Below are 22,580 nucleotides of genomic sequence, written 5' to 3'. Positions count from 1 at the left end.
CTTGACCGAGGGCTGCGTCTCTGAATTTTCTAAGTCTTCTACACCGGGTCTTGGTATCACTTCTCTGAGCTACACATTTCCCCTAGGCCTCACGCCTTTTGTTCTTCCTATCAAAACAGAGTTAATGATTTCTCAGAGGCGTCGTTACTCCGCAGATAATGATGCCATCTGTAGGTCAGTCGGATGGGTCCCCGAGAGCTGAGGGCTCCCTCCGCGAGCTGGGGCAAGCTGCCTGCTCTCAAAGGCGATGTCCCCTTGGGGCGCCTGGGTGGCGCAGTCGGTTAAGCGTCCGACTTCAACCAGGTCACGATCTCACGGTCCGCGAGTTCGAGCCCCGCGTCGGGCTCTGGGCTGATGGCTCAGAGCCTGGAGCCTGTTTCCGATTCTGTGTCTCCCTCTCTCTCTGCCCCTCGCCCGTTCATGCTCTGTCTCTCTCTGTCCCAAAAATAAATAAACGTTGAAAAAAAAAAAAAATTCAAAGGCGATGTCCCCAACCGCAAAAGGGGGTTGATAACAACGCCTAGCGGCTCTGGTGTCTGTGAGGGCGGTCCCACATGTGCACCGTTCAGAGTGCCTGGCTCAGAGCTGTCACCTGCACCCACGCCACTAGTTCTGTCATGGCCATGACTCCGGATGAGAAGCCGGGAAGGTTGAGCCGACTGACGGTAAATCAGCAGTTCTCGACTTGGCCGCGTGTCGGGATCACCTGGGGGAACTCAAAAAAATACCCCTGCCTGGGGGAAGAGCCACCCCTGGGGGTTCCGGCTTCGTTGGTGGGGGTTGCAGTCTGGGCAGTGGATGTAGCAAAGCTCCCAAGTGATTCTAACGCGCACCCAGGACTGAGAGCTACGACCCTGAACAGTTTGCAAATGAAATGTTCTCGCAGCTCTGGTCTACGGCTGCAGAACGTTCTTTTAGGAGAGACTGCTAGAAGGTCTTAAAGCCAACCAGATTCCCTGTACCTTCCTTACAAAGGTCATGTTGAACTTGGGGGCCGTTCAAGGCTCTCCCAGCGTCTGCACTTGTCCAGGGTCCCCAAGGGTTTGGAACCTGATAAAAGCGAGGTTCCCTGTGACGTGTGCATGTTTCTCATAAAGTTCTACATGCAGAAATTGGCTTCAGCGACAAAGAAAAGGAAAGCAAACTTGTTTGAACAAAAGGAGTTTCTCTTCCTTCGAGCCACGCCAGCTTATAAGCCTCCACAAAGCAGGGAAGGCAGCTCCTCCTTTCGCTCGCAGACACTGATAGACTCCGTGCCTACCAGAGTGGTTCACCGTCAAGACAAACGGCGTGCACTCCCTGGCCAGGAGTCCTAAGCCCTTAAACTACCTGCGGTCCACATCAAAGCTCCAGGATATGCAGAACTTTCTCGCAGCACCCGAGCCACCACCATGAGGACCTGCCTGCGGAGACCCAGTCGTCTGGACCAAGCTGTCCAATGGCTCTTGCTTTTGGCCGTGTTGATCTCCTTATTCTTTGTCCTTCCCTCCTTCGTTAAGGAACCCGATACGAAACCTTTCAGGTAAGGTTCTGGCCCCTTTCCCAATGCCTCAGAATTTATTAGAGGAAACTTGAAAGCCTCTCATCCAGGGAAGCCTGGGGAACCTGCTGCACCCACACGGGGGTAGGCAGGGGTCAGGGATGTTGTCAAGAAACACTGGCAAGAAAGATCCCAGGGGGCCTCTGGGGGACAAGCAGGTGTCAGGGGTGGGAAAACCAAGGGGTCCGGATGCCTTGGGGCTGGTAGAGGGGACACGTGGGCAGGAGTCTGAGAACGAGGAGTCTGGGTCTCTGGAAGGTATAGACAGAAAATGCCTTCCCCCTCTGGGACCGTGAATGATAATAGCAGCTTTGGGGTGAGTTCTTACATGCCATTCGCTGTGTCCTAAAGCACAAGATTTACCCCGTGGATTCCATGCACTTCAAATTTTATTTTTTTTAACGTTTTTTTATTTATTTTTGAGACAGAGAGAGACAGAGTGTGAGTGGAGGAGGGGCAGAGAGAGGGAGACACAAATTCCGAAACAGGCTCCAGGCTCTGAGAGGTCAGCACAGAGCCCGACACGGGGCTCGAACTCACGGACCGCGAGATCATGACCTGAGCCGAAGTCGACCGCTTAACCGACTGAGCCACCCAGGCGCCCCGATTCCATGCACTTCAAAATCACACTCTCCCCGTGGAGTTTGTCCGAAAATGACCTCTCCCCCCAAAAAAACGAAAAGAAAAGAAAAAAGAAAAGAAAAGGAAAGAAAAGAACCTCTCCCTTCGCTTAATTCTGGCCCCCAAGTTCATCCTTACATACAAATCTAGTCCCATCAGACGCCATCACATCAACTCTGAAAAAGCTACCGTAACAGGTGTGAATGTTGACTCTCTCCTCGGTCACCACACTAGATCACTAATGCTTTTGAAGTTTCTAGAAACTGAGAGGTGAAAATATGTTTCTCTTTTGACTTTGCACTTCTCAGGCCACCGTGAATTTGAGGATCCTCTGACGTGTGCTGACCATTTACATTTTTTCTAACTAAGTCAGCCAGCTGTCACCACCACTTGTCTTTTTCTAGGGAATGGCTGGGTCATATCTCTTGCTTCCCCACCCCCCAAAAAAGGAAGCGAAATTATTTCTCTTTTATTTAACGATAGGAGATAGGAATTTTTTGTGTATTAGGGATATTAACCCTTTTCTATCGTAGATGTAACAATACTTGAAATGTTTTCTTCAGGCTGATGTTTGTTTTTATTGCCTTGTTTGTGCTATCTCACGTGACACAACTCCTTATGTAGGTGAAATCTATTTATCATTTCCTTTATGGCCACTGGACTTTGTGCAATTTGGGGAAAAGTCTGTCCCACCCCAAAATTTTATAAATTGCCATATATATATAGTGATGTATACATATATATACATTAGTGAATATATATACATTAGTGAACACACAGTGTAGACTTAGGTTCAGGAGTAGAACCCAGTGGTTCATCACTTACAAGTGCTCATCCCAGCGAGTGCCCTCCTTAATGCCCATCGCCCATTTAGCCCATCCCCCCACCCACCTCCCCTCCAGCAACCCTCAGTTTGTTGTCTGTATTTAAGAGTCTCTTATGGTTTGCCTCCCTCCGTTTTTATCTTATTGTTCCTCCCCTTCCCATTGCCTTCTATATTGTCTACTAATATTTTTGTACTTTTTTTCTTGAAGCTTAAATCGTTAACCTACCTGAAGCCTATTTTTGTGCACGGTGTGAATCTGGGTTTGCATAGGCTGAACTCTTTTGACCACAAGTGACAAAAACCCAACGCAATCTGGCTTAAACAAGAAGACCGGGGAGGGAGGGGCGCCTGGGTGGCTCAGTGGGTTCAACATCCGACTTTGGCTCAGTCCATGATCTCACGGTTCGTTGGTTCAAGCCCCACGTCTGGCTCTGTGCTGACAGTCCAGGGCCTAGAGCCTGCTTTGGATTCTGTGTCTCCCTCTCTCTCTGCCCCTCCCCTGGCTTGTGCTCTGTCTCTCTCTCCCTCTCATAAATAAGTAAACATTAAAGAAAGTTTGTACAAAATAAAAGAAGCCCAGGGAAGGAGAGAAGGTCAGAGGATTACAGTGTACCTGGAGAGACACGTTGGGGTAGGAGTGGGCTGCAGGAGTCACTCATAGTGACCCGGATGCCTGGTCTCCTTCCCCAGCCGATGTCACATGTCCTGGAGTCAGGGGGAGATATAAGCAGACTGGTGCCTGTTTCTGGTCTAGAGATTTCTGAAGGCGGAAGGTGGTGGGAATTGTCCATGGTGTAATGTACATGGGAAGAAGGCTCTGGCCTGGGCCTTCAGAGCCCAGGAGGCTGTGGACGGCAGGTCAGCACTCCTGTGGTGCCAGGAGGGATCATGGCCCCAGAACGCCCCAGTTACCTGCTGGGGCCAAGTAAAGGGACATCCACTCCAGAGAAGCGTTTGGGGACCCCGAATACTGTTGGGGGCATTCATGAGGGGATCCTCAATGCAAAGGAGAGCGCTGCCCCAGGGAAGCCACACTTACTGACCCTACCGAGAGCACCACGTCAGCAGACAGAAGCCACTGGAACCTCAGTGCGAGCGGGGACACCAAGTGCTCCCCACTCTTCCCAAACTTGAGTAATAATACAGGAGAGCTAGGCCTTCAGAAGGAAGGGAAGGTCTACTCTGTGCCTGACCAGGGATTCTAGCTGCCCCCACCTCCCCCACCCATCCAGCCTCACCCCTGCCAAGCCTGGGTCTGGGGGGGGGGGGGGGAGGCGGGACACCTGGAATTCTAAATGGATGAGACTGAATTTGGGGTTTAGGTGTTTTGCTTTGTTTTTTAAAATCTTTTCTGTAATTGTTTTGTTTTGTTTTGTGCGTGGACGGGGTTTGAATCATCAAAGGTGACTGTGAAGTGAGTAAATCTGCCCTAGGCATCAGAGATAGGGAAAGGGCCACACACTGAGACTTCTCAGTGAAAGTCTCTCCTTACTACACTGCCAATCAACCGCAGAGCAGAGACTGAGCGCCTTGAGCCAGAGGTCCCTGGAGGAAAGGTTGTGTGTCTGTTGAAAGCTTCGTTGAGAAGAAGGACCTCGGAGGCAGGGAGGGCTTGGAAAAGGCTTGTGGGGAGGGAGGATAGCATAAACAAGGAGGCCGACCTGCAGAAGTGTCCTCTTGGCTGAGCCTCGGGCGAATCCAAATCCGCCTTGCAGAAATGAGGGGCTTGCTCTGGGGAGCCCAGGGAGGGCATTTCAGGAGGGTGGGGCCGAGGGTTGATGCAAGAGGCTTTCAGGCAGGGAGGCGACCTCAGCAAAGCAGGATTGTGCAACGATTGGTCTGCCAGGAGGGAACAGGATAGATCGGAAGGGAGGTGTGAGTCACAGCTTTGGCCTGACCCAGGGCAGGAACCAAGGGAGGGACTTCGACAGCGGATTATCCTGCGGTGAAGGGAAGGACCGGGGCTGACAAATGCCCTCCCTGGCAGATTTAGGCAGTGAAACATAAGGTGCAGAAGATCTGGGAGGCGTGGGGTAGGAAGAAGCGGAAAATCAGGAGACACTTTGAAGAAGAGCGGGGGGAGGGGAGGCACGTGTGCGGTTAGAGATGGGGTCGGGGTGGGGGTGGGGGTGGCCCACCTCGCCCCACAGTGCCGCCTGGGCAAAGGGTGACAGTAAAATCAGACATAAAAGGGAGTCGTAGAATGCCAACCCAAGTATAGGATCAGCAGTTTCTGAAGGTCCCTGTTCCCAAGTCTGCATGTTAATGACACCTCAATATCATCTCAGAGCTGGAGATTTCCCCAGACCCGCACCTATGCTCAGGAGCTTTCTGGGGATTATTTCCCTTTTTTTTTTTTTCCTGGGGGTGATTTCCAATCTTCGCAATCGTCGCCCAAGATCAGCGTTTTTATTCTTTTACACAAATGAGGGAGATGAGGCTCCAAAAGGCTAAGCCTAATCCCACCCAGCCAGGAAGGAGCAAGACAGAGACGTGAACACGGGATTTGGGCTCCACTACCTGGAACGCGTTCACTCTCAGGAGACTCAAAGTCCGATGGAGGGGAGAGCCACACAAGAAGCAAGAGAGGGAGGGTAACATTATTAATAGTGGTAAATAACCCCCCCCCCCCCCCGATTTAAGTCCAAGGTGACGAGCGCTATGGGAAGAAACTGAGAAGAGTAATTACATCCAGGGGGCAGGGTCAAGACAACATCCTGGTGGCATTTGCAGAGCGCTGGCGGGCTGGGCCACATGGCAGCAGGGGGGACGCCACGCACTAAGGAGGCAGCAGAAGGAACGGTGCAGAAGCAGGGCCACCGGTGGGGGGGCGGGGCGTGTTCCTCAAGGGACTGATGACTAATGTGAGCAAGGCTGATAGGAGCTCCGCATGCCAGGCACTGGTCTCCAGAACCCATGATTACTGACCACATATCAAGGCTTTTGGGTAGATATTATTATCAGCAACACCCCTCTTTTACAGATAAGAGCGGTTAGGCAACTTTCCCAACCAAGGTCACCCTTGTCACTTAAGTTCAGACACAGGCCAGCTGGCTCCGGAGTCTGTGCTCCAAGCCACGACCCAGGCTGGTGTCACAAGCCCCACCCCCGTCCCTCGGCAGTGTTTTTTCATTTTTTGTTTCTAAAGTTAATTCATTTATTTTGGGGAGGGGGGGGAGCACAAGCAGGGGAGGGGCAGAGAGCGGGGGAGAGAGAATGCGCAGCAGGATCCCGGCTCTCAGCGAAGAAGCCTGACGCGGGGTTCGATCCCACCAATTGTGCGCTCGTGACCTGAACGGAAGTCAAGAGCCGGACGCTTAACCGACTGAGCCACCCAGGCGCCCCTGCGAGGTGGTTTTTAAACGCTTGTTGATGAAAGAGTGAATGCGTGGCCCTTGAGGGACCAACAGTTAGATTCCACGGCTAGGAAAAGCTTTACAGGAACAGAGTAACTTGAATACATTTGTGCATTGTGCAGATTCCTCGGTTAGTAGATTGCACGGCAGACGGTGGGGGGAAGGTGGTCTCCGTGGGGGGCTAGGGTAGAGGCTGTTGCAATGGTTTAGGGCCCAAGAGCCCTGGGCGGACGGCGTTCGGAAGAAAGGCCAGAATAACTCAGATCGGCTGGATTTGGCAACAAAGAGAGGAAGGACTGGGACACAATTGTATGATTTCAAACCTGGGTTATTGGACTACTTCTCGTATCTTCTTCATTTGGTCCCAGTCTCCATTGTGCCCCTGGATAGGTAGATACCAGCTAAGACCATGTCTCTACCTGCTTGGCTTTCCTGGTCTGGAATGAATTTGTCTTCAACAATTCTGTGGATTCTCTTTTTTGTCTTATTTTGGTCTAAGACACAGAACTTTCTTTTCTATAACTTCCTGGTTTCCGATCCTGGACCCCCATTCGTGGAGCTGCAGGGAAACTTCATGTCGGGACCGTCCTCCCTCCTCTGCCCGCCTCCCCAGGATGATGTCAAGGGCTCCCGGATGGCCACGCCGTGCCAGCGCCCGGGTAGGGGTGGCTGATTCTTAGCCCTCGTGTGGCCATGGAGACAACCGTCGTCCCTGCCTCTTGGCCTTTTCATGTCCACCTGGCTTAGGTGTGAGAATGTCCTGTTGTCGGAATTACGGTTCTGTCTTCCTGGGTTCAGGGGTCAGCCATTGTCTGTCAGGGGTCTTATTAGACCCTAGGAACACGACAAGTAGGGCTCAGGAGCCCTCCAAACTTGGGACCCAGAGCCCCTCTCTCCTCTCTGTCCTCTTCACCCAGACTAAACTTTCTAGGGAGGGGGCGATGGTGGGAGGAAACAGACAAGTCCTTCTCAGAGACATTTGATCTATTTCACCAAATCTTCTCCTCCCTCTAAGGTCTTTCAGGGTGTCCTCTACTTTCTAGTTCTTACTGGGGCACCTGGGTGTTTCAGTTGGTTAGGCATCTGACTTCAGCTCAGGTCATGATCCCGCAATTCGTGGGTTCGAGCCCGGCATCAGGGTCTGTGCTGACAGCTCAGAGCCTGGAGCCTGCTTCGGATTCTGTGTCTTCCTCTCTCCCTGCCCCTCCCCTGCTCATGCTCTCTCTCTCTCTCTCTCTCAATAATAAATAAACGTTAAAAAAAATTTTAAACAAAACAAAACCAAAAGAGGCCAATACATTTTATCAATAATGTGCAAAATGAGAGCTAAACTTATTTGATTTGAGGTAGTTTAAATGAAATCTTAGTAAAATGTAAGTGCCTCATCGGTAGCCATTCAACATTAATGACATATTTCCCTAAGTATCATAATAAAGGTAAGTTTGGAGTTCTTAAGAAAACAGAGTCCCATTTAATGGATGAGGAAACAGGGGCTCTCAGGGTGCTGCACCTTGCCCAAGATCCCACAGCTGGTCACTTGGTGGCCGGGCTGGAACTCAAGCAGGTAGGTGACTTTCCACCGCAGTGAGCTCCGCTGTCCTCTTGCCCAGTGCCGGGAAGTTAGTTTTCTGTGATTATCCCCAAGAGAGGTAAGCTAGGTACCAGATACAGGGGATAAACATAGACTCTGCTTTAAACAGTCTTGGTTCACAAGGATCGTTTCCCAGCCACCGGGCCACAGGGTCTCATCTCCTATCTGTGATTCTTGACCCAGACATACCTGCCATTCTTGCTCACAACAATGACCTCGGTCACACCCACCACCCTCCCCGTTCAAGGTCTTCCCTACTCTCCTTAACTAATCTCAAGACTCACGCCTCTGGGTCTGGGGAGAGCTGTAGGCTTGTGTCTGTATTTGTGGATCCCAGGGAGGGAAATCGTCCAACATTTAAACCAGCCTCCCACCCACCCTGGGCCACAGTGAGTTCAGTGAGGTGAATGGGATCCCAGAGGAGGCTCAGGACTCCCCTGCTGGGGGAGAGCTTTGGAAATTGGATCCCGCTACTGAAGCGTTAGGAGCAGTGGCTTAGAGGTGTTTCCTCTTCTTCTCCCGCTTTCTGTTGTCCCCATTAGGATTTAATTGGCCGGAAACTACACAAATGAGAGAATTGGCTTTGATTTGAAAAGAGAACACTTGGAATAACAATGGAATACGGATTTCTGGGTGTTTTCTTTCGAGCCTATAAAGAGAATTAAGGCAAAGTAGAGATTTTAGCGACTGAAGCAACTTGTGGACGCGTCTAAAGATTCAAAGTGAAGTTCTAAAATGTAAATCATGGGGCGCCTGGGTGGCGCAGTCGGTTAGGCGTCCGACTTCAGCCAGGTCACGATCTCGCGGTCCGTGAGTTCGAGCCCCGCGTCGGGCTCTGGGCTGATGGCTCAAAGCCTGGAGCCTGTTTCTGATTGTCTCCCTCTCTCTCTGCCCCTCCCCCGTTCATGCTCTGTCTCTCTCTGTCCCAAAAATAAATAAACGTTGAAAAAAAAAATTAAAAAAAAAATAAAATGTAAATCATGCAGGAAAGTGTCAGGATTTCCTGGGGGAAATAAACTTCAAAGTCTGGGGGAGGGGGAAGTAGAATGATTGGTTTTCATCTCAGAGAAGACCAGAGCCCCTAAAGAGTTATGTCGGCCGGCACCAAGGGAGTTGGGGAGGCTCCAGGCTGGGCTATGATACGTTTTTTTTTTTTTTTTAATGTTTATTTTAGACAGAGAGAGAGAGAGAGAGAGACAGTGTGAGTGGGGGAGGGGCAGAGAGAGAGGGAGACCCAGAATCTGAAGCAGATTCCAGGCTCTGAGCTGTCAGCACAGAGCCCAACGCGGGACTCGAACTCACGGACCTTGAGATCAAGACCTGACCTGAAGTCAGACATTTAACCTACGGAGCCACCCAGGCGCCCTACTGTTACTGAATTACTTTACATTTTTAAAGAATATTTATTTATTTTTGAAGGAAAGAAAGACAGAGTGTGAGCAGGGGAGGGGCAGAGAGAGAGGGAGACCCAGAATCTGAGCTGTCAGCACAGAGCCCAACGCAGGGGCTCCAACTCACAAACCGTGAAATCATGACCTGAGCCGAACCCCGACGCTCAACCGACTGAGCCACCCAGGCGCCCCAAAAGTGCGACATTTTATATTTTTAACCCCCCCCCAATAGATTAGAACTTGTTGTTGGATTTGCTTTTTGCTTGGATGCGATCCCTGAATGATTTGCCTGTCCCCCTGAATGCTTAATACAAATCAGGTACTGGAGGGGAGAGCCACCCATCACAGAGGGTCCTCAGCAGGGGGTGAGGAAAGACACTGTGGGGACCCTACAGTCGGTTCCCCTTTCCAAGGAGAGGCAGGCATCATGAAAACCCAGGTGGGGGAACCAGATGCGTGACCCTGAAGAGTCTCAAGATAAAACGAGTGAGCAAAGAAGCTGATGGTGGGGATTCCGGGGAAGGGGGTCCAGGTCGTGAGGACGTGATTAGAGGCCTGTGTGTGGCCAGCCACTTATCACAAGGCAGGCACACCTAGCCTGGAGCTTCTTCAGCGTCTGTTCCATTGAATGGCACAGCCCAGAATTATTTAGGGAAATCAAAGGGTTTTGGTTTGGGGGGGGGGGGAGGTTATTAAAGAATAACTGATATACGAAATTGTATATCAGTTTCAGGTGTACAACATAATGATTCGATATTCACAGACATTATGAAATGCTCACAACAAGGCTAGTTACCCCTTGTCACCACACCAAGTTGTTACGATATTATCGTATATTCCCGGTGCTTGGACTTCACACCCCCGTGTCTTATTTATTACTGGAAGATCTTTGGCTCATTTCACTTAGTGTGATACCCCCCCAGGTCCATCCACGTTGCTGCCAATGGCAAGATCTCATTCTTTTTAACGGCTGAGCAACTCCATTATGTACACATTGGCCGCGTGTTTATCCATTCATCATCTACCGATGGACACTTGGGTCGCTTCCGTATCTCCGCTGTTGCGAGTAATGTTGCCATGAACATAAGGGTGTGTGTGTCTTCTCAGACTAGCATTTTCTCTTCTTTTTTTTTTTTTATTTTTTATTTTTATTTTTTCAAGGTTTATTAATTTTTGGGACAGAGAGAGACAGAGCATGAACGGGGGAGGGGCAGAGAGAGAGGGAGACACAGAATCGGAAACAGGCTCCAGGCTCCAAGCCATCAGCCCAGAGCCCGACGCGGGGCTTGAACTCACGGACCGCGAGATCGTGACCTGGCTGAAGTCGGACACTTAACCGACTGCGCCACCCAGGCGCCCCTTTTTTTTTATTTTTTTTAATGTTTATTTATTTTTGAGAGAGAAAGAGAGACAGAGCACAAGTGGGGAGGGGCAGAGAGAGGGAGACACAGAATCCCAGAATCCGAAGCAGGCTCCAGGCTCTGAGCTGTCTGCACAGAGCCCAACGCAGGGCTTGAACTCACGAACCCTGAGATCATGACCTGAGCCAAAGTCGGCCCCTTAAGCAACTGAGCCACCCAGGCGCCGCTCAGACTAGCATTTTCATTTGCTTCGGATGAATACCTAGATGTGCAATTGCTAGATCATCAAGGAGGCGTTTTGAGCTGCTTTCTTTTCCTGGATAAAAGAACATATATATTTTTTAATTTCTTAAAGTTTATTTTTGAGAGAGAGGAAGCGAGCATACACGAGTGAGGGAGGGGCAGAGAGAGAAAGAATCCCAAGCAGGCCCCGAGCTGTCAGCACAGAGCCCGATGCGGGGCTCGAACTCATGAGCCGCGAGACCATGACCTGAGCCAAAGTCGGACGCTTAACCGACTGAGCCACCCAGGCGCCCCCTGTTTTCCTTAGGATTTTCTGGAAGATGTTCTCTCTTCTCTGGCTGACTTGATTGCAGAACACGTATGCAATACATGTAATACACAAAACATGGGTTGATTGACTTGTGCATGCTCTCGATAAGGATTCCAGTCACCAGCAGACTATTAGGAGTTGAGTCTGGGGGGAGTCAAAAGTTACACGCAGATTTTCGACTGTGTGTGGGCTGGCGCTCCCCCAACCCACACACCATTCAAGGATCCACTGTGCTATTACACGCTTGCCAACCGTTGTTTCATGGCGCCAAGGACAAAGAAACCTTGAACCTCTTTGCTTCCAGGTCCCCCTGAGTGTTGCGTGGTTCAGAATTTGGAGGGAAGAAGATGTCAGACCATTATTCTTCTGCATCCGTCTCACATATTGACTAGAGCTATGTGATCCCCGCTGATAAATTTATTTTTAGAGTGCAACATTTTACGTTTTTACCTCCCCGGTAGATCAGAATTGGATATGGAATTGCTTTTTGCTTGGATGCGATCCGTAAATGATTTGCCTGTCCCCCGGAACCCTTAACAGAAAACAGGGTCCCCTCCTTCACCACCCCCCTGCCCCCCACCCCCCTCCGCCCCGGCCTTGCCCATGGTGTTTACATTCAGGATCACATAGGATCTGGACAAGACGAATGCAGGGCATTCGCCATATGGCCGGAAGGAATTTGAGCATTCAGTAAATACCAGGCAGGAACAGAAGGAAATGCCTACGTAAAACACCCACATTCCTAGCATAGTTGTGTTTAATTATAGGGAATTGAAATGAAACTTAATTACATAATTTTGTCAGTACCTGGGTCACTGCTGCAACTCCGTGTAAAACTTAAAAGAGTCATCAGTAATCTGCCAGCGTCGCAGGCAGACAGCCCTGCACGGGGCCCTGGGGCTCCCGCTTCTGGAAGGGGCTGCGGGTAGGAGTGCCTGGTGCCCCCTCTTTAGGGGCTGGCGTGACCACGAGGCAGAGGGCCAGCTGTCTGGGCTGCACGCCCACCGCGTCTAGGGTGGAAAACCACCCTGCCACACCAGCTCCCCGATCACAGCCACGCGAAGGTGCTCGCAGTTTGGGCATGGGAAATGCGGGTGGAGGTGAATCCGAGGTTCAAGGTTGAGTGACAAGAGCTGTTTGCCATGAGAGTTAACACCTAGGCCTTCGCCTGAACCCCGAGCCTGGGGCTTCAGCTCAGTTGTGACATTAAAGGGGAGAAGGGGTGCCTGGATGGCTCAGTCGGTTAAGCATCTGACCTCGGCTCAGGTCATGATCTCACGGCTGAGTTCGAGCCCTGTGTCGGGCTCTGTGCTGACAGCTCAGAGCCTGGACCCTGCTTGGGATTCTGTGTCTCCCTCTCACTCTCTGCCCCTCCCCCACTCGTGCTCTCTCTCTCTCTCTCTCTCTCTCTCTCTCTCTCTCTCTCAAAAATAAATAAACATTAAAAAAATAATAAAATTGGGGTGCCTGGGCGGCTCAGTCAGTTGAGCGTCCGACTTCAGCTCAGGTCATGATCTTGCGGTCTGTGAGTTCGAGCCCCGCGTCAGGCTCTGTGCTGACAGCTCGGAACCTGGACCCTGCTTGGGATTCTGGGTCTCCCTCTCTCTCTGCCCCTCCCCTGTTCATGCTCTGTCTCTGTCTCAAGAATAAATAAACATTTAAAAAAAAATTTTTTTAAGGGGAGGAGTGAATCTCAAGGCCTCAAACCTTTCTACGAAACAAAGGTGGCCCAAATCCAGCAAGTGTATGTTCTGAACTATCTCAGCTTTTCCACTCCGCGTGGATGGTCCTCTTTCAGAATGGATACTTTAGGGGTGTCTGCCCAGCTCATGAGCCAATAACCCCCTCTTTCTCTTGAGACTGTCTTCCTCCCGTGCACAGGGTGGACCCCAGGAGGCCACTTGCCATGAGACCCGTGTCACTTACCATGTGGCCAGGGATGGAGAAGGGACCCAAGTGAGACAGAATAAGAGTCAAGAGTCCCTGGGGCAGGTGACTCGGGGCTGCCATCCTCCATGCGGGCTGAGGAGCAGAGAGGGAAACAGGATAGGTAGGAACAGGGACAGGCCACCAAGGGAGATTCCAGGTTCCAGAACCTTCTAGAGCCCCAACCATGTCCTGGCCTTGGGCTCAAGATGTTTTCTCACCTTATGATAAATCTCCCCACCCCTTCCCCCCCTCCTTTGGTTTAGTTAAAAATGGAAAACAAAAAAAGAATAAAGGCTTCAAACCTTGAAGGCTATTATCTTTTCCAGGCTGTTCCGTGTCACAGCCCAGCCCTGCCTTGCGGCCTTTCTCTCCTTTCTGGGCTGGGATAGCTCTCGTTCGAGTCCCTTCTCTGAGCCATAAAACAAAGGCAGGGGCATTTGTTCACTGAGCCCAGGTAACAATGTGTAAGTGTTCCCAGGAGGAAGGACCCCACTGCCAGCCTTTCCCTAACAGCCTCCAGAGAAGTTTGAATGTCAGAACAGAGAGTGCCCTTCTTGGAGCACTTGAACAAGCATTCTTCCCTGGGGTGCAGGAAGCAGGAAACACGGCCACAATGCAGAGGGAGGCCCCACACGAGGAAGGATTAACATGGGTAATCTCCTTATTGCTCGTACCACCTTGGGCCAGCCCTCTATTGGTCTAGGGATCAAAGTCTCCTCTGTCTTCCACCTGTAACAACAGTGACTGTGTTTTCTGTGGGTTCGAGGTCTGTGCCTTGTTCAAATTTGCATTCCTGGGACCCACAAAGCACGTTGCACGGAGACAGTGAACAGCTGTTGAATGAGATGTTCTTCTGCGAGTACATATTTCAAATTCTCTCCCACGTTTGTTTAAATCCACTTTCCGGGGGGCTCAGAAAGCCTTGCCAGGGGGGCCTGGGTGGCTCGGTCGGTTGAGCATCTGACTTTGGCTCAGGTCATGATTTCACGGTCCGTGGGTTCGAGCCCCATGTCGGGCTGTGTGCTGTCAGCTCAGAGCCCGGAGCCTGCTTTGGATTCTGCGTCTCCCTCTCTCTCTGCCCCTCCCCCGCTCACGCTCTGTCTCTCAAAAATAAATAAACGTTAAAAAGAAATGTTTAAAAGAAAGCCTTTCGAAAGCACTGATGTGATATGGCACCACCCCGGGGGGGCTTTGCAGTAAGGACTGCTTGGAGTGATTTCTGCCCCCTCGGAGCCTGTGATCTAGGGCAGAGCTGACACCTCGTTGAACGACTACAACCCAAAACACGCCCAATTCGATGCCACGTAGGGGTTTAGCATTCACGTTGTCACGGACACAGAGCTTGGGTCAGGCTACCTCCCGTGGCTCATCACGATCACCCATTTCCCCGGCACACCTCCGAGTTACAACTTGGCATTTTATCTGTGATGATCTGTGGTCCCCCATATATCCTGGGCTCCGTGGGGGCAGGACCGGACCTGGTTGAGCTCGTCAACCAGGCCCCAGTAACTAGCCCAGCGTTCATAGGAGACGCTCAAAAGTCGTGGCTGAATAAAAGAACAAACTATGGGCTGTGGAGTTGGGAGGCAGGCAGAAGTCAAAGCTGCAACCAGGGGATTGGGACCCCGGACTCAGGAGACCCTCCCCCCGCCCCAACTTGCACACGACAAATCAAGAATGAATGGAGCCCCGCAGTCAGGGAGAGAAGGGCGGGTCTTATTGGCTGAGCAGGTGTTTTTTTGTGCCAGATGCGAAACGCGGGCTGTGAGTCAACGCCCACAGCTGACTTCTCTCAGAGGCAAAAGGCAGCAGCCCATTTTACAGATAAGAAAACCGAGGGCCCGGGGTGGGGGGGTGAAGATTTCTCCCAGTCATGCTGGCCAACTCCCACTCGGGTCTGGCTGGCTGCACCTGTCATGCTCTCTCTTCTCTCTCTGTGGCCTCAGTGAGTCTGTGATACGGGACTTGGAAGAAGAATGAGAGCAGACACAAGGGAGCTGCCTGGGACAAGAGTGACCACGATGAGCCAGGGAGGCCCAGGACATCAGGGAAAAAGAGCAGGAGTTAAGGACACCTGGAAATCCATTAGGATGATGGCTAGGTCACCAGAGAGGATGATTCTTTCTCCCAAGCCTCCCAGGAATCGCCCCCCAAAACCTGTGAGCCCAGAGACCCCACCTCAAAGTCCAATTACAGAACCGCGCTGAGCGGAGGACACCTGACGCCAATTTGCATAAATTAAGTGATACTTTTGACGGCCTCGCACAAAAGAAGAGAATGAAAAGAAAGTAAACGTAACCCTTGGAGTCAAAACCCTTGAGTGCCCCAAGCCAGACCAGGCACCCTGAATGTATCTTCTCCCACCGCTAGACCAAGCACCGTGCAGTGGAATTCAGCTTATGGGCCCCCACCCCCTTGCTCCGGCACCCTCCCCACCCCCCTCTCCCCCCTGAAATTCTTCAGTAGCTCCTCCCGGACAAGAAGACCGACGATGAAGTCCAAACTCCTTAGTCGGACCTACAATGCAGATAATAATCCGGTTCTGTCTACCCACTTGGGATCATCTCCTGCCCAGGCACAGACCCTTCCCTCGTGCCCACCAAGCTCACGTGCCCCCCGCCCGGGGTGAGACATGTTCTGTACCGTAATCACACAAATGTGTCTTCACTAGGGTTCCCCTTGTAGGTGGCTGGGAAACACACCTCGCATCCGGGATGTCCGGCATCAAACGTGAGATGGGGGCTCTTGACGAGTGAACACTTGCTGAGTACCGAGATTTTTTCCCAACAATGCCAACAGGCAAGCTTGTTGTTAGGCAGGGGTTGAAGTAAATATTTCAGGCCGATCTTTCGATCAAGGATGGCAGCTATAGTCTTGACATGAATGTATATTTTCCTACTCCCTTATGAACGAGGTTACCTTTGTTACCTACCCTTCATTAAAAAAAAAAAAAAAAAAAAAAGATGGGGCGCCCGGGTGGCTCAGTCGGTTGAGCGTCCGACTTCGGCTCAGGTCATGATCTCGCGGTTCGTGGGTTCGAGCCCCGCCTCGGGCTCCGTGCCGACAGCTCAGAGCCTGGAGCCTGCTTCCGATTCTGTGTCTCCCTCTCTCTCTCTCTGACCCTCCCCCGTTCATGCTCTGTCTCTCTCTGTCTCAAAAATGAATAAATGTTAAAAAAAATTTTTTTTTTAAAAAGTAAAATTTAAAAAAAGAAAAAGAGAAAAGGTCAACAGCATCCTACAGATATTAGTAACAGGGCGGAGTCCCAGTCATCCCAGAGCCAGCGCAGAGAGGGCGCTGTCCAAGGTCAGCCTTGTCAGCGGCACTCCTGACGCCAGTTCCCATAACAAACTCCAAGCCGCCACCGCCCGCTATTTAGAGGTCACGGGTAAGTTTCCAGACCCAACGCCAACAGCTTAATTTGGGGCATAGGTGGCGATACTCATGTCTCGCGGAAACCGGTCTGAAGTCTACCCGAGGCACAAAAAGAAATACCATTTATGCTTCAACCTGTTGATACGATCCTGGACCTTAATCAAAGGGCACATCCGTCCCTAGGCGTCAGCACATGGATGACGAGGAGAGATCTTCAGGGTCGCCACACAAGTCTGCACGGCAGGTTCCCCCATGGGAAGGAAGGACAGCGGCTCCTGCATCATCGTCGGCGCGAGGGAACAGCGTGCAGGTGCCCCCGGCCCAGGCCACAGCCCACCCTGCCAAGGGGGACATCAGAGAAGAGACCGGTGGGGCCACCTCGACTGGGCTGGCCCCACCGAGGGGTCGAAAGAGGAAGGACACCGTGCTGGACACGCGGCCCCCGAGGGCATGGGATGGGGGAGCGGCCTCAGAGGCACTGTCACTGAGGAGCCAGGACGCGAGGACAACCAAAGGAAGGCAGGACCAGAATGGGGAGCCCACGGCCACCAGGACGGTGCCCTCGAAGCCTCGGGCCAAAGCGGCCACCACGGCAAGGACACCTGTGCCAGAAAGCCAGGCCGAGGCGCTGACCACCCCGGGAGCAGGGCCACTGAAAGGCGTGGCCTCGGCCGTGATGCCCCGCCGGGAGACACCCCGGGCCAAGCCACCCTCCACCCCTCGCCAGGCCCACACCACACAGAGAAGCCGAAGTCTGCGGGCCGCCAACTTCAAGTCTGAGCCCCAGTGGGATTTCGAGGAACAATACAGCTTTGACGTGGGGGCCCTACAGACGGTGAGTCCTCCCCCTGGCTCCCTGCTCTGAAGGCCCCTGCAGACAGACAGGCCACCCCACCTCTCTGACCTCCCGGGCTCTGCCCCCAGGCCCTGCCTGGTCCCACCCCGTGCCCTCCCCATCCTTCTTTGCAAAAGTGGCGGAGGTGGACGGGAAGGCAGGCCCAGATCCTGGCCCGGGCCTGCCCTGGAGCTCCCAGAAGGCCTGGGCAGGGTCACCGGGCAGGGTCAGAGAATCTACCCGCTCTGTAGCAGGACAGCCAAATCTGCATCCCGAATACCACGGAAGCCGCAGTGCCTTCCAACCTCTCAGGCCCACTTTCTGCCCCTGCCCCCAGCCCTGCCCCTGGCCGTGGCCTTCCGGGGCCTGTCCCTGCCTGACCCGCCTTCCTGCATGTAGACCTGCCCCGACTCAGTGAAGGTCAAGGCCTCCAAGTCACCCTGGCTGCGGACACTCTTTCTGGCCAACCTCACCCTCTTCCTGGACTCCAGCCACTTCAACCAGAGTGAGTGGGACCGTCTGGAGCACTTTGCGCCACCGTTTGGGTTCATGGAGCTCAACTATTCGTGTGAGTCTTCCGGGGGGGGGGGCGCGGGGAGGGCCTGGGCCCACAGCACACGGCAGCTGGCCTCTGCCTCTGGCCTGCCTCTTCCCTGGAGGCCGCCAGCCCCGGGAGAAATGATGGGCTGCCTCCGGGCCCCTCCGGGGACTGAACGTGAACCTCCCCTGTTTCAGTGGTGCAGAAGGTCGTGACCCGCTTCCCTCCGGTGCCCCAGCAACAGCTGCTCCTGGCCGGTCTCCCCGCCGGGAGTTCCCAGTGCATCACGTGCGCCGTGGTGGGCAACGGGGGCATCTTGAACAACTCTCACGTGGGCCAGGAGATAGACAGCCATGATCACGTCTTCCGGTAAGCGGTCCGGCCCCGGGCTCCCTCCTACAGAGACGGGCTCTTCTGAGAGGTCTCATCGGGCGTTCTCTGCCTGTACCTGGAAGGTGGAATCCTGGGCTCTCCGGAGACTCCCCATATAGCTGCCGCGCCCCCCACCATTTCTGTGCATCCCCCCCCCCACCTCTGTGCGTTCCCTCCTGCACTCACGGGTTCCGTCTGCCTCTTTCTGTGTAGACTGAGTGGAGCGGTCACTAAGGGCTACGAACAGGATGTGGGCACCCGGACGTCGTTTTACGGCTTCACTGCCTTCTCCCTGACCCAGTCGCTTATGGCCTTGGACGGTCAGGGTTTCCGGCACGTGCCTCTGGGGAAGGTGAGCAAGGAGGGACAGGCCCGGCCGCACACAGAATCTGAACGAGGGCGCACGAGCCAAGAGAGGGAGCCGGGTGTCCTGGGTCTGGGGTCTGGTCGGTGCAGGGTCTGCTCGTACGAGGGGCGAGAACACGGACGATGGCCAGACAGAGCAAGGGGGCGGGCCGGAGTCAGAGCCAGGCCGCCCTTCATCCTGAAGGCGGGACTCGGACCACACACTGTCCTTGGTCCTCAGGACGTCCGCTACCTGCACTTCCTGGAAGGCACCCGAGACTATGAGTGGCTGGAGGCGATGTTTCTCAATCAGAGCCTGGTGAAGACTAGCCTTTCCTGGTTCAGGTACCCCCGGCCCCCCCTCCTTCCTCACCCCCCGGCCCCCCGCGGAGCTGTGTCTGGAGCGGCTCTGAAGGGGGCTGGGCAGGTGGGGACAGCCTCCGCTGTCTCCTGGAGATAGGGTACCAGGTGCCCTGACTTGGCCCACACAGGAGGAGGCGAGAGAACGGAGCGCGAATGACCCCTTCCTGCCCACAGGCACAGGCCCCAGGTGGCTTTCCAGGGAGACCCGCCATGGGACAGATACCTGCTGCTGCACCCCGACTCGCTGCGGTACATGAAAAACAGGTGAGGGCAGCAGAGGCGTGTGGAGAGGCCCGGGCCCCTGTCAGCCCTGCAGCCTCCTGACAGCCCCGGGGCCGGGGCACTTCCCAGGTTCCTGAGGTCCAAGACCCTGGACACCGTGCACTGGAGAATCTACCGCCCCACGACCGGCGCCCTCCTCCTGCTCACAGCCCTTCAGCTCTGTGACCAGGTGAGATTCTGGAGCAAGAGCGGGGCCACCTGGGGAAATAGCTGCGGGCCGTTCCTGGACGTGCCCAGCACCGGACGACGGCCGGGAGGGCGGGGGAGTGTGGCCCCGTAAGTGTCCGTCCAGGGGCCTGCGTCCGGAGCCCTAGGGCTAGAGCCAGGATACGGCCCCCCTCCCCCGACACACAGAGACCACGAGAGCGAGCGACTTCAGGCTTCTCTCTCTTCCGACCTTCATGTAGGTGAGTGCCTATGGCTTCATCACCGAGGGCCACGAGCAATTCTCCGATCACTACTACGATAAGTCCTGGAAAAAAACAGTCTTTTACATCAACCACGACTTCCAGTTAGAGAGAATGCTCTGGAAGCGGCTGCACGATGAAGGTATAATCCAGCTGTACCAGCGTTCCGTAACTTCCAAACCAAAGATGTGACTGCAGCCTGGACAGCAGCGGTCTCCTCGGCCTTTCCGGGGCACGGGGCAGGGTGGGGGGGTGTTGAGGCCTTCCGCCATTTTCCCAGGGCTCAGTTTGGGCTCCAAGCCCCTCCAGACACCCCCGGGGACCACTGAGGAGAGACTCCCAAGATGGCAAATGACTGAGGTTTTGGAGACCTCGGAACATCGCTACGGGTTCCGTTCAAAGGGAGGAGGACTCCGGTCTGGAGACCAAGGAATTTGAACGAAATGGCGTGATGACTGGTCAATACCACAGATCCCTGCTGAAATTCACCCTTCACTGTCCAGAAGATGCTTGACACGAGGGGAAGAAGCCTGAACCTACGGACGCACGTCGAGTTGGCCTTTTTTGGTGTTTTGCCTGAGTAGGCTTTACACCCAATGGGCGAGGAGCCCATTGAGGGGCTTGAACTCATGACCCTGAGATCAAGACATTTGCTGAGATCGGGGCGCCCGGGTGGCTCAGTCGGTTGAGCGTCCGACTTCGGCTCAGGTCATGATCTCACACTCTGTGAGTTCGAGCCCCACGTCGGGCTTTGTGCTGACAGCTCAGAGCCTGGAGCCTGCTTCGGATTCTGTGTCTCCCTCTGTGCACCTCCCCCGCTCATGCTCTGTCTCTCTCTCAAAAATAAATAAAAATGAAGGAAAAAAAAAAGAGGTTAGAGTGGGAGAGAGAGCCGAAGCATAAGAGACTCTTAAAAACTGAGAACAAAGTGAGGGTTGATGGGGGGTGGGAGGGAGGGGAGGGTAGGTGACAGGCATTGAAGAGGGCATCTTTTGGGATGAGCACTGGGTGTTGTATGGAAACTAATTTGACAATAAATTTCATATAATAAAAAAAATGAGATTAAAAAAATAAATAAATAAAAATGTTCCTAGATTTGGTTTTGAATTCCAAATCTTGTACTTAGCAGCTGTGAAATCTTGAAGGCGTTACTTAATTTCACTGTAGATTGTCTAGAGGACCCTTCCGGGGCTTATCAGATTCTAGAAGGATCTGCACCTTTCCTTGTCTTTGAGCTATTTGGCAACTCTCTGAGTTGTAGACAACTGATAGTAATAAAAATGAGTCTTGTCCACGAAGATGCGGAAAGTTTTGTACAATGAAGACACAATGACTCCCCTGTGGATGGTGACCCATTTTATATGTACAAGCAAGTTCATTTAGCATTTCTCGTTGCCCATATGTGTCTCTACTTTGGGCTGTCCTTTGAACTAGTATTTCCCTCTCACTGGTTCCTTCATCAATTAATAAGTTAAATAAAATCCTTGACGTGTGTTCATTTTACATTTGTAGGACAGTCACGATTTTACCCTTAAACACACAGCCTTCGGCATGTCCTTAGGCCACTGTTTTCTAATCTGTAACACGACTTTTAGGGTGTCCATTTCGCAACGATTTAAAAAATTACTGTATGTAAAAAGCCCGATACAACAAGGACCCAGTTTCCTCCCCTTTCATTCTCTATCCTCCCATCGTCCTGCATTTTCTCAAACCCCACGTTGAGAATTTGGACCAAGCCCAAGGCATTTCAGTTCGTCTTACCCCCCTGAACTCTGTCTTTAGGATTTGGACTCTGAAGCCCAGAAAGAATTCTAAAGATGCTAAACCGCATAAAGGCCCTGATGAAGGAGGACATGGAAGGCAAAAAGCAAAAACATAAACAAAACCAAAAAACAAACGCAAGATGTCTTAGACTTCTCGCACCGTGTTCAAAAGCTATTTAATACCAATAGGACAGGATTTGCTTTGTTCAGAAGGGTTGCAGTACCATCTCTGGGCAGCAGGTGGCAGCATCTTGGGACCCCTTGTCTGGGATGCTCAACTTGTCTTTTTCAGGTTTTCCTACCTATTCTTACGTGTTTATCCTTCCATGTGAATTTTAGTATCTGCTTAAGATCTAGAAAAAATGTTTTGGTAGCTTAATTGGAATTGCATTAGACTTATAAATTTACTGGGGGAGAGGGACACCTGGGTGACTGTCAGTTAGGCGTCCAACTTCCCCTCAGGTCACGATCTCACAGTTTGTGGGTTCAAGCCCCACACTGGGCTCTGTGCTGACAGCTCAGAGCCTGGAGCCTGCTTCCGATTCTGTGTCTCCCTCTCTCTCTGCTCCTCCTCCCCCCCCCCCCCCCCCCCGCTCTGTCTCTGTCTCTCTCTCAAAAATAAACATTAAAAAAATATTTTTATATAAATAAATTTACTTGGGGAAACCAATGGAAGTGTCCCATTGAGTTCTCTTTTCCAAGAGCAAGACAATTCTCCATTTGCCCAAATCCATTTTTGTGTCTTTCAGTATTTTAACGTTCTCCTCATATAAATTTCGAACATTCCTTGTTGAACGCACTGCTCAGTATTTTATCTTCTTTGTTGCTGTTGTAACAAAGCATGTTACAATGTGTTATATCCTCTCCCTGGTTATTATTTATGTTTGTGAAGGCTGTGATATACTGTCCTATTATCTGCACATAGATTATTTGCAAATTCTTCATGCCTCTGATTTATTTTTCTTTCTCAAGTCTTTCGACCGGTGTGTCCGGAGTGAGCCAACACAACAGTTTGCCCCACTTTGGATCCAGATAAATGAGCCTCAGCCTTTATGGTTGGGTAGCCTGAATTTAAATCTGAGAAAGTAGGTTTGGAGGTCCTTGTAGTAGAATACAATGGAAATCAACAGCC

The 22,580-nt window shown here is 52.3% G+C and overlaps 1 protein-coding gene across 2 annotated transcripts; it reads left to right on the top strand.

Moving 5' to 3' along the window:
- The first annotated feature begins 304 nt into the window (after positions 1 to 304).
- Positions 305 to 20,619, top strand: ST6GALNAC1 (ST6 N-acetylgalactosaminide alpha-2,6-sialyltransferase 1). 2 transcript variants are annotated; one of them, XM_025927713.2, is made up of 9 exons: positions 305 to 1,522; positions 16,727 to 17,378; positions 17,778 to 17,946; positions 18,114 to 18,285; positions 18,502 to 18,640; positions 18,875 to 18,978; positions 19,171 to 19,260; positions 19,348 to 19,447; positions 19,686 to 20,619. In XM_025927713.2, exons 1-9 carry the CDS (start codon positions 1,392 to 1,394, stop codon positions 19,875 to 19,877), a joined length of 1,749 nt encoding a protein of 582 aa, XP_025783498.2. In that variant the 5' UTR covers positions 305 to 1,391; the 3' UTR covers positions 19,878 to 20,619. The 2 variants fall into 2 exon arrangements, with proteins under 2 accessions (XP_025783498.2, XP_086544274.1); XM_086688148.1 differs by having other exon boundaries at positions 18,502 to 18,978.
- The last annotated feature ends 1,961 nt before the right edge of the window (positions 20,620 to 22,580 follow it).

This window comes from Puma concolor, chromosome E1, assembly GCF_028749965.1.
Source record: "Puma concolor isolate L17-30 chromosome E1, mPumCon1.1.hap2, whole genome shotgun sequence".
NCBI classification, from domain to species: domain Eukaryota; kingdom Metazoa; phylum Chordata; class Mammalia; order Carnivora; family Felidae; genus Puma; species Puma concolor.
Note: the sequence above shows the minus strand (reverse complement) of the source record. Positions and strands in the feature narration are given on the sequence as shown.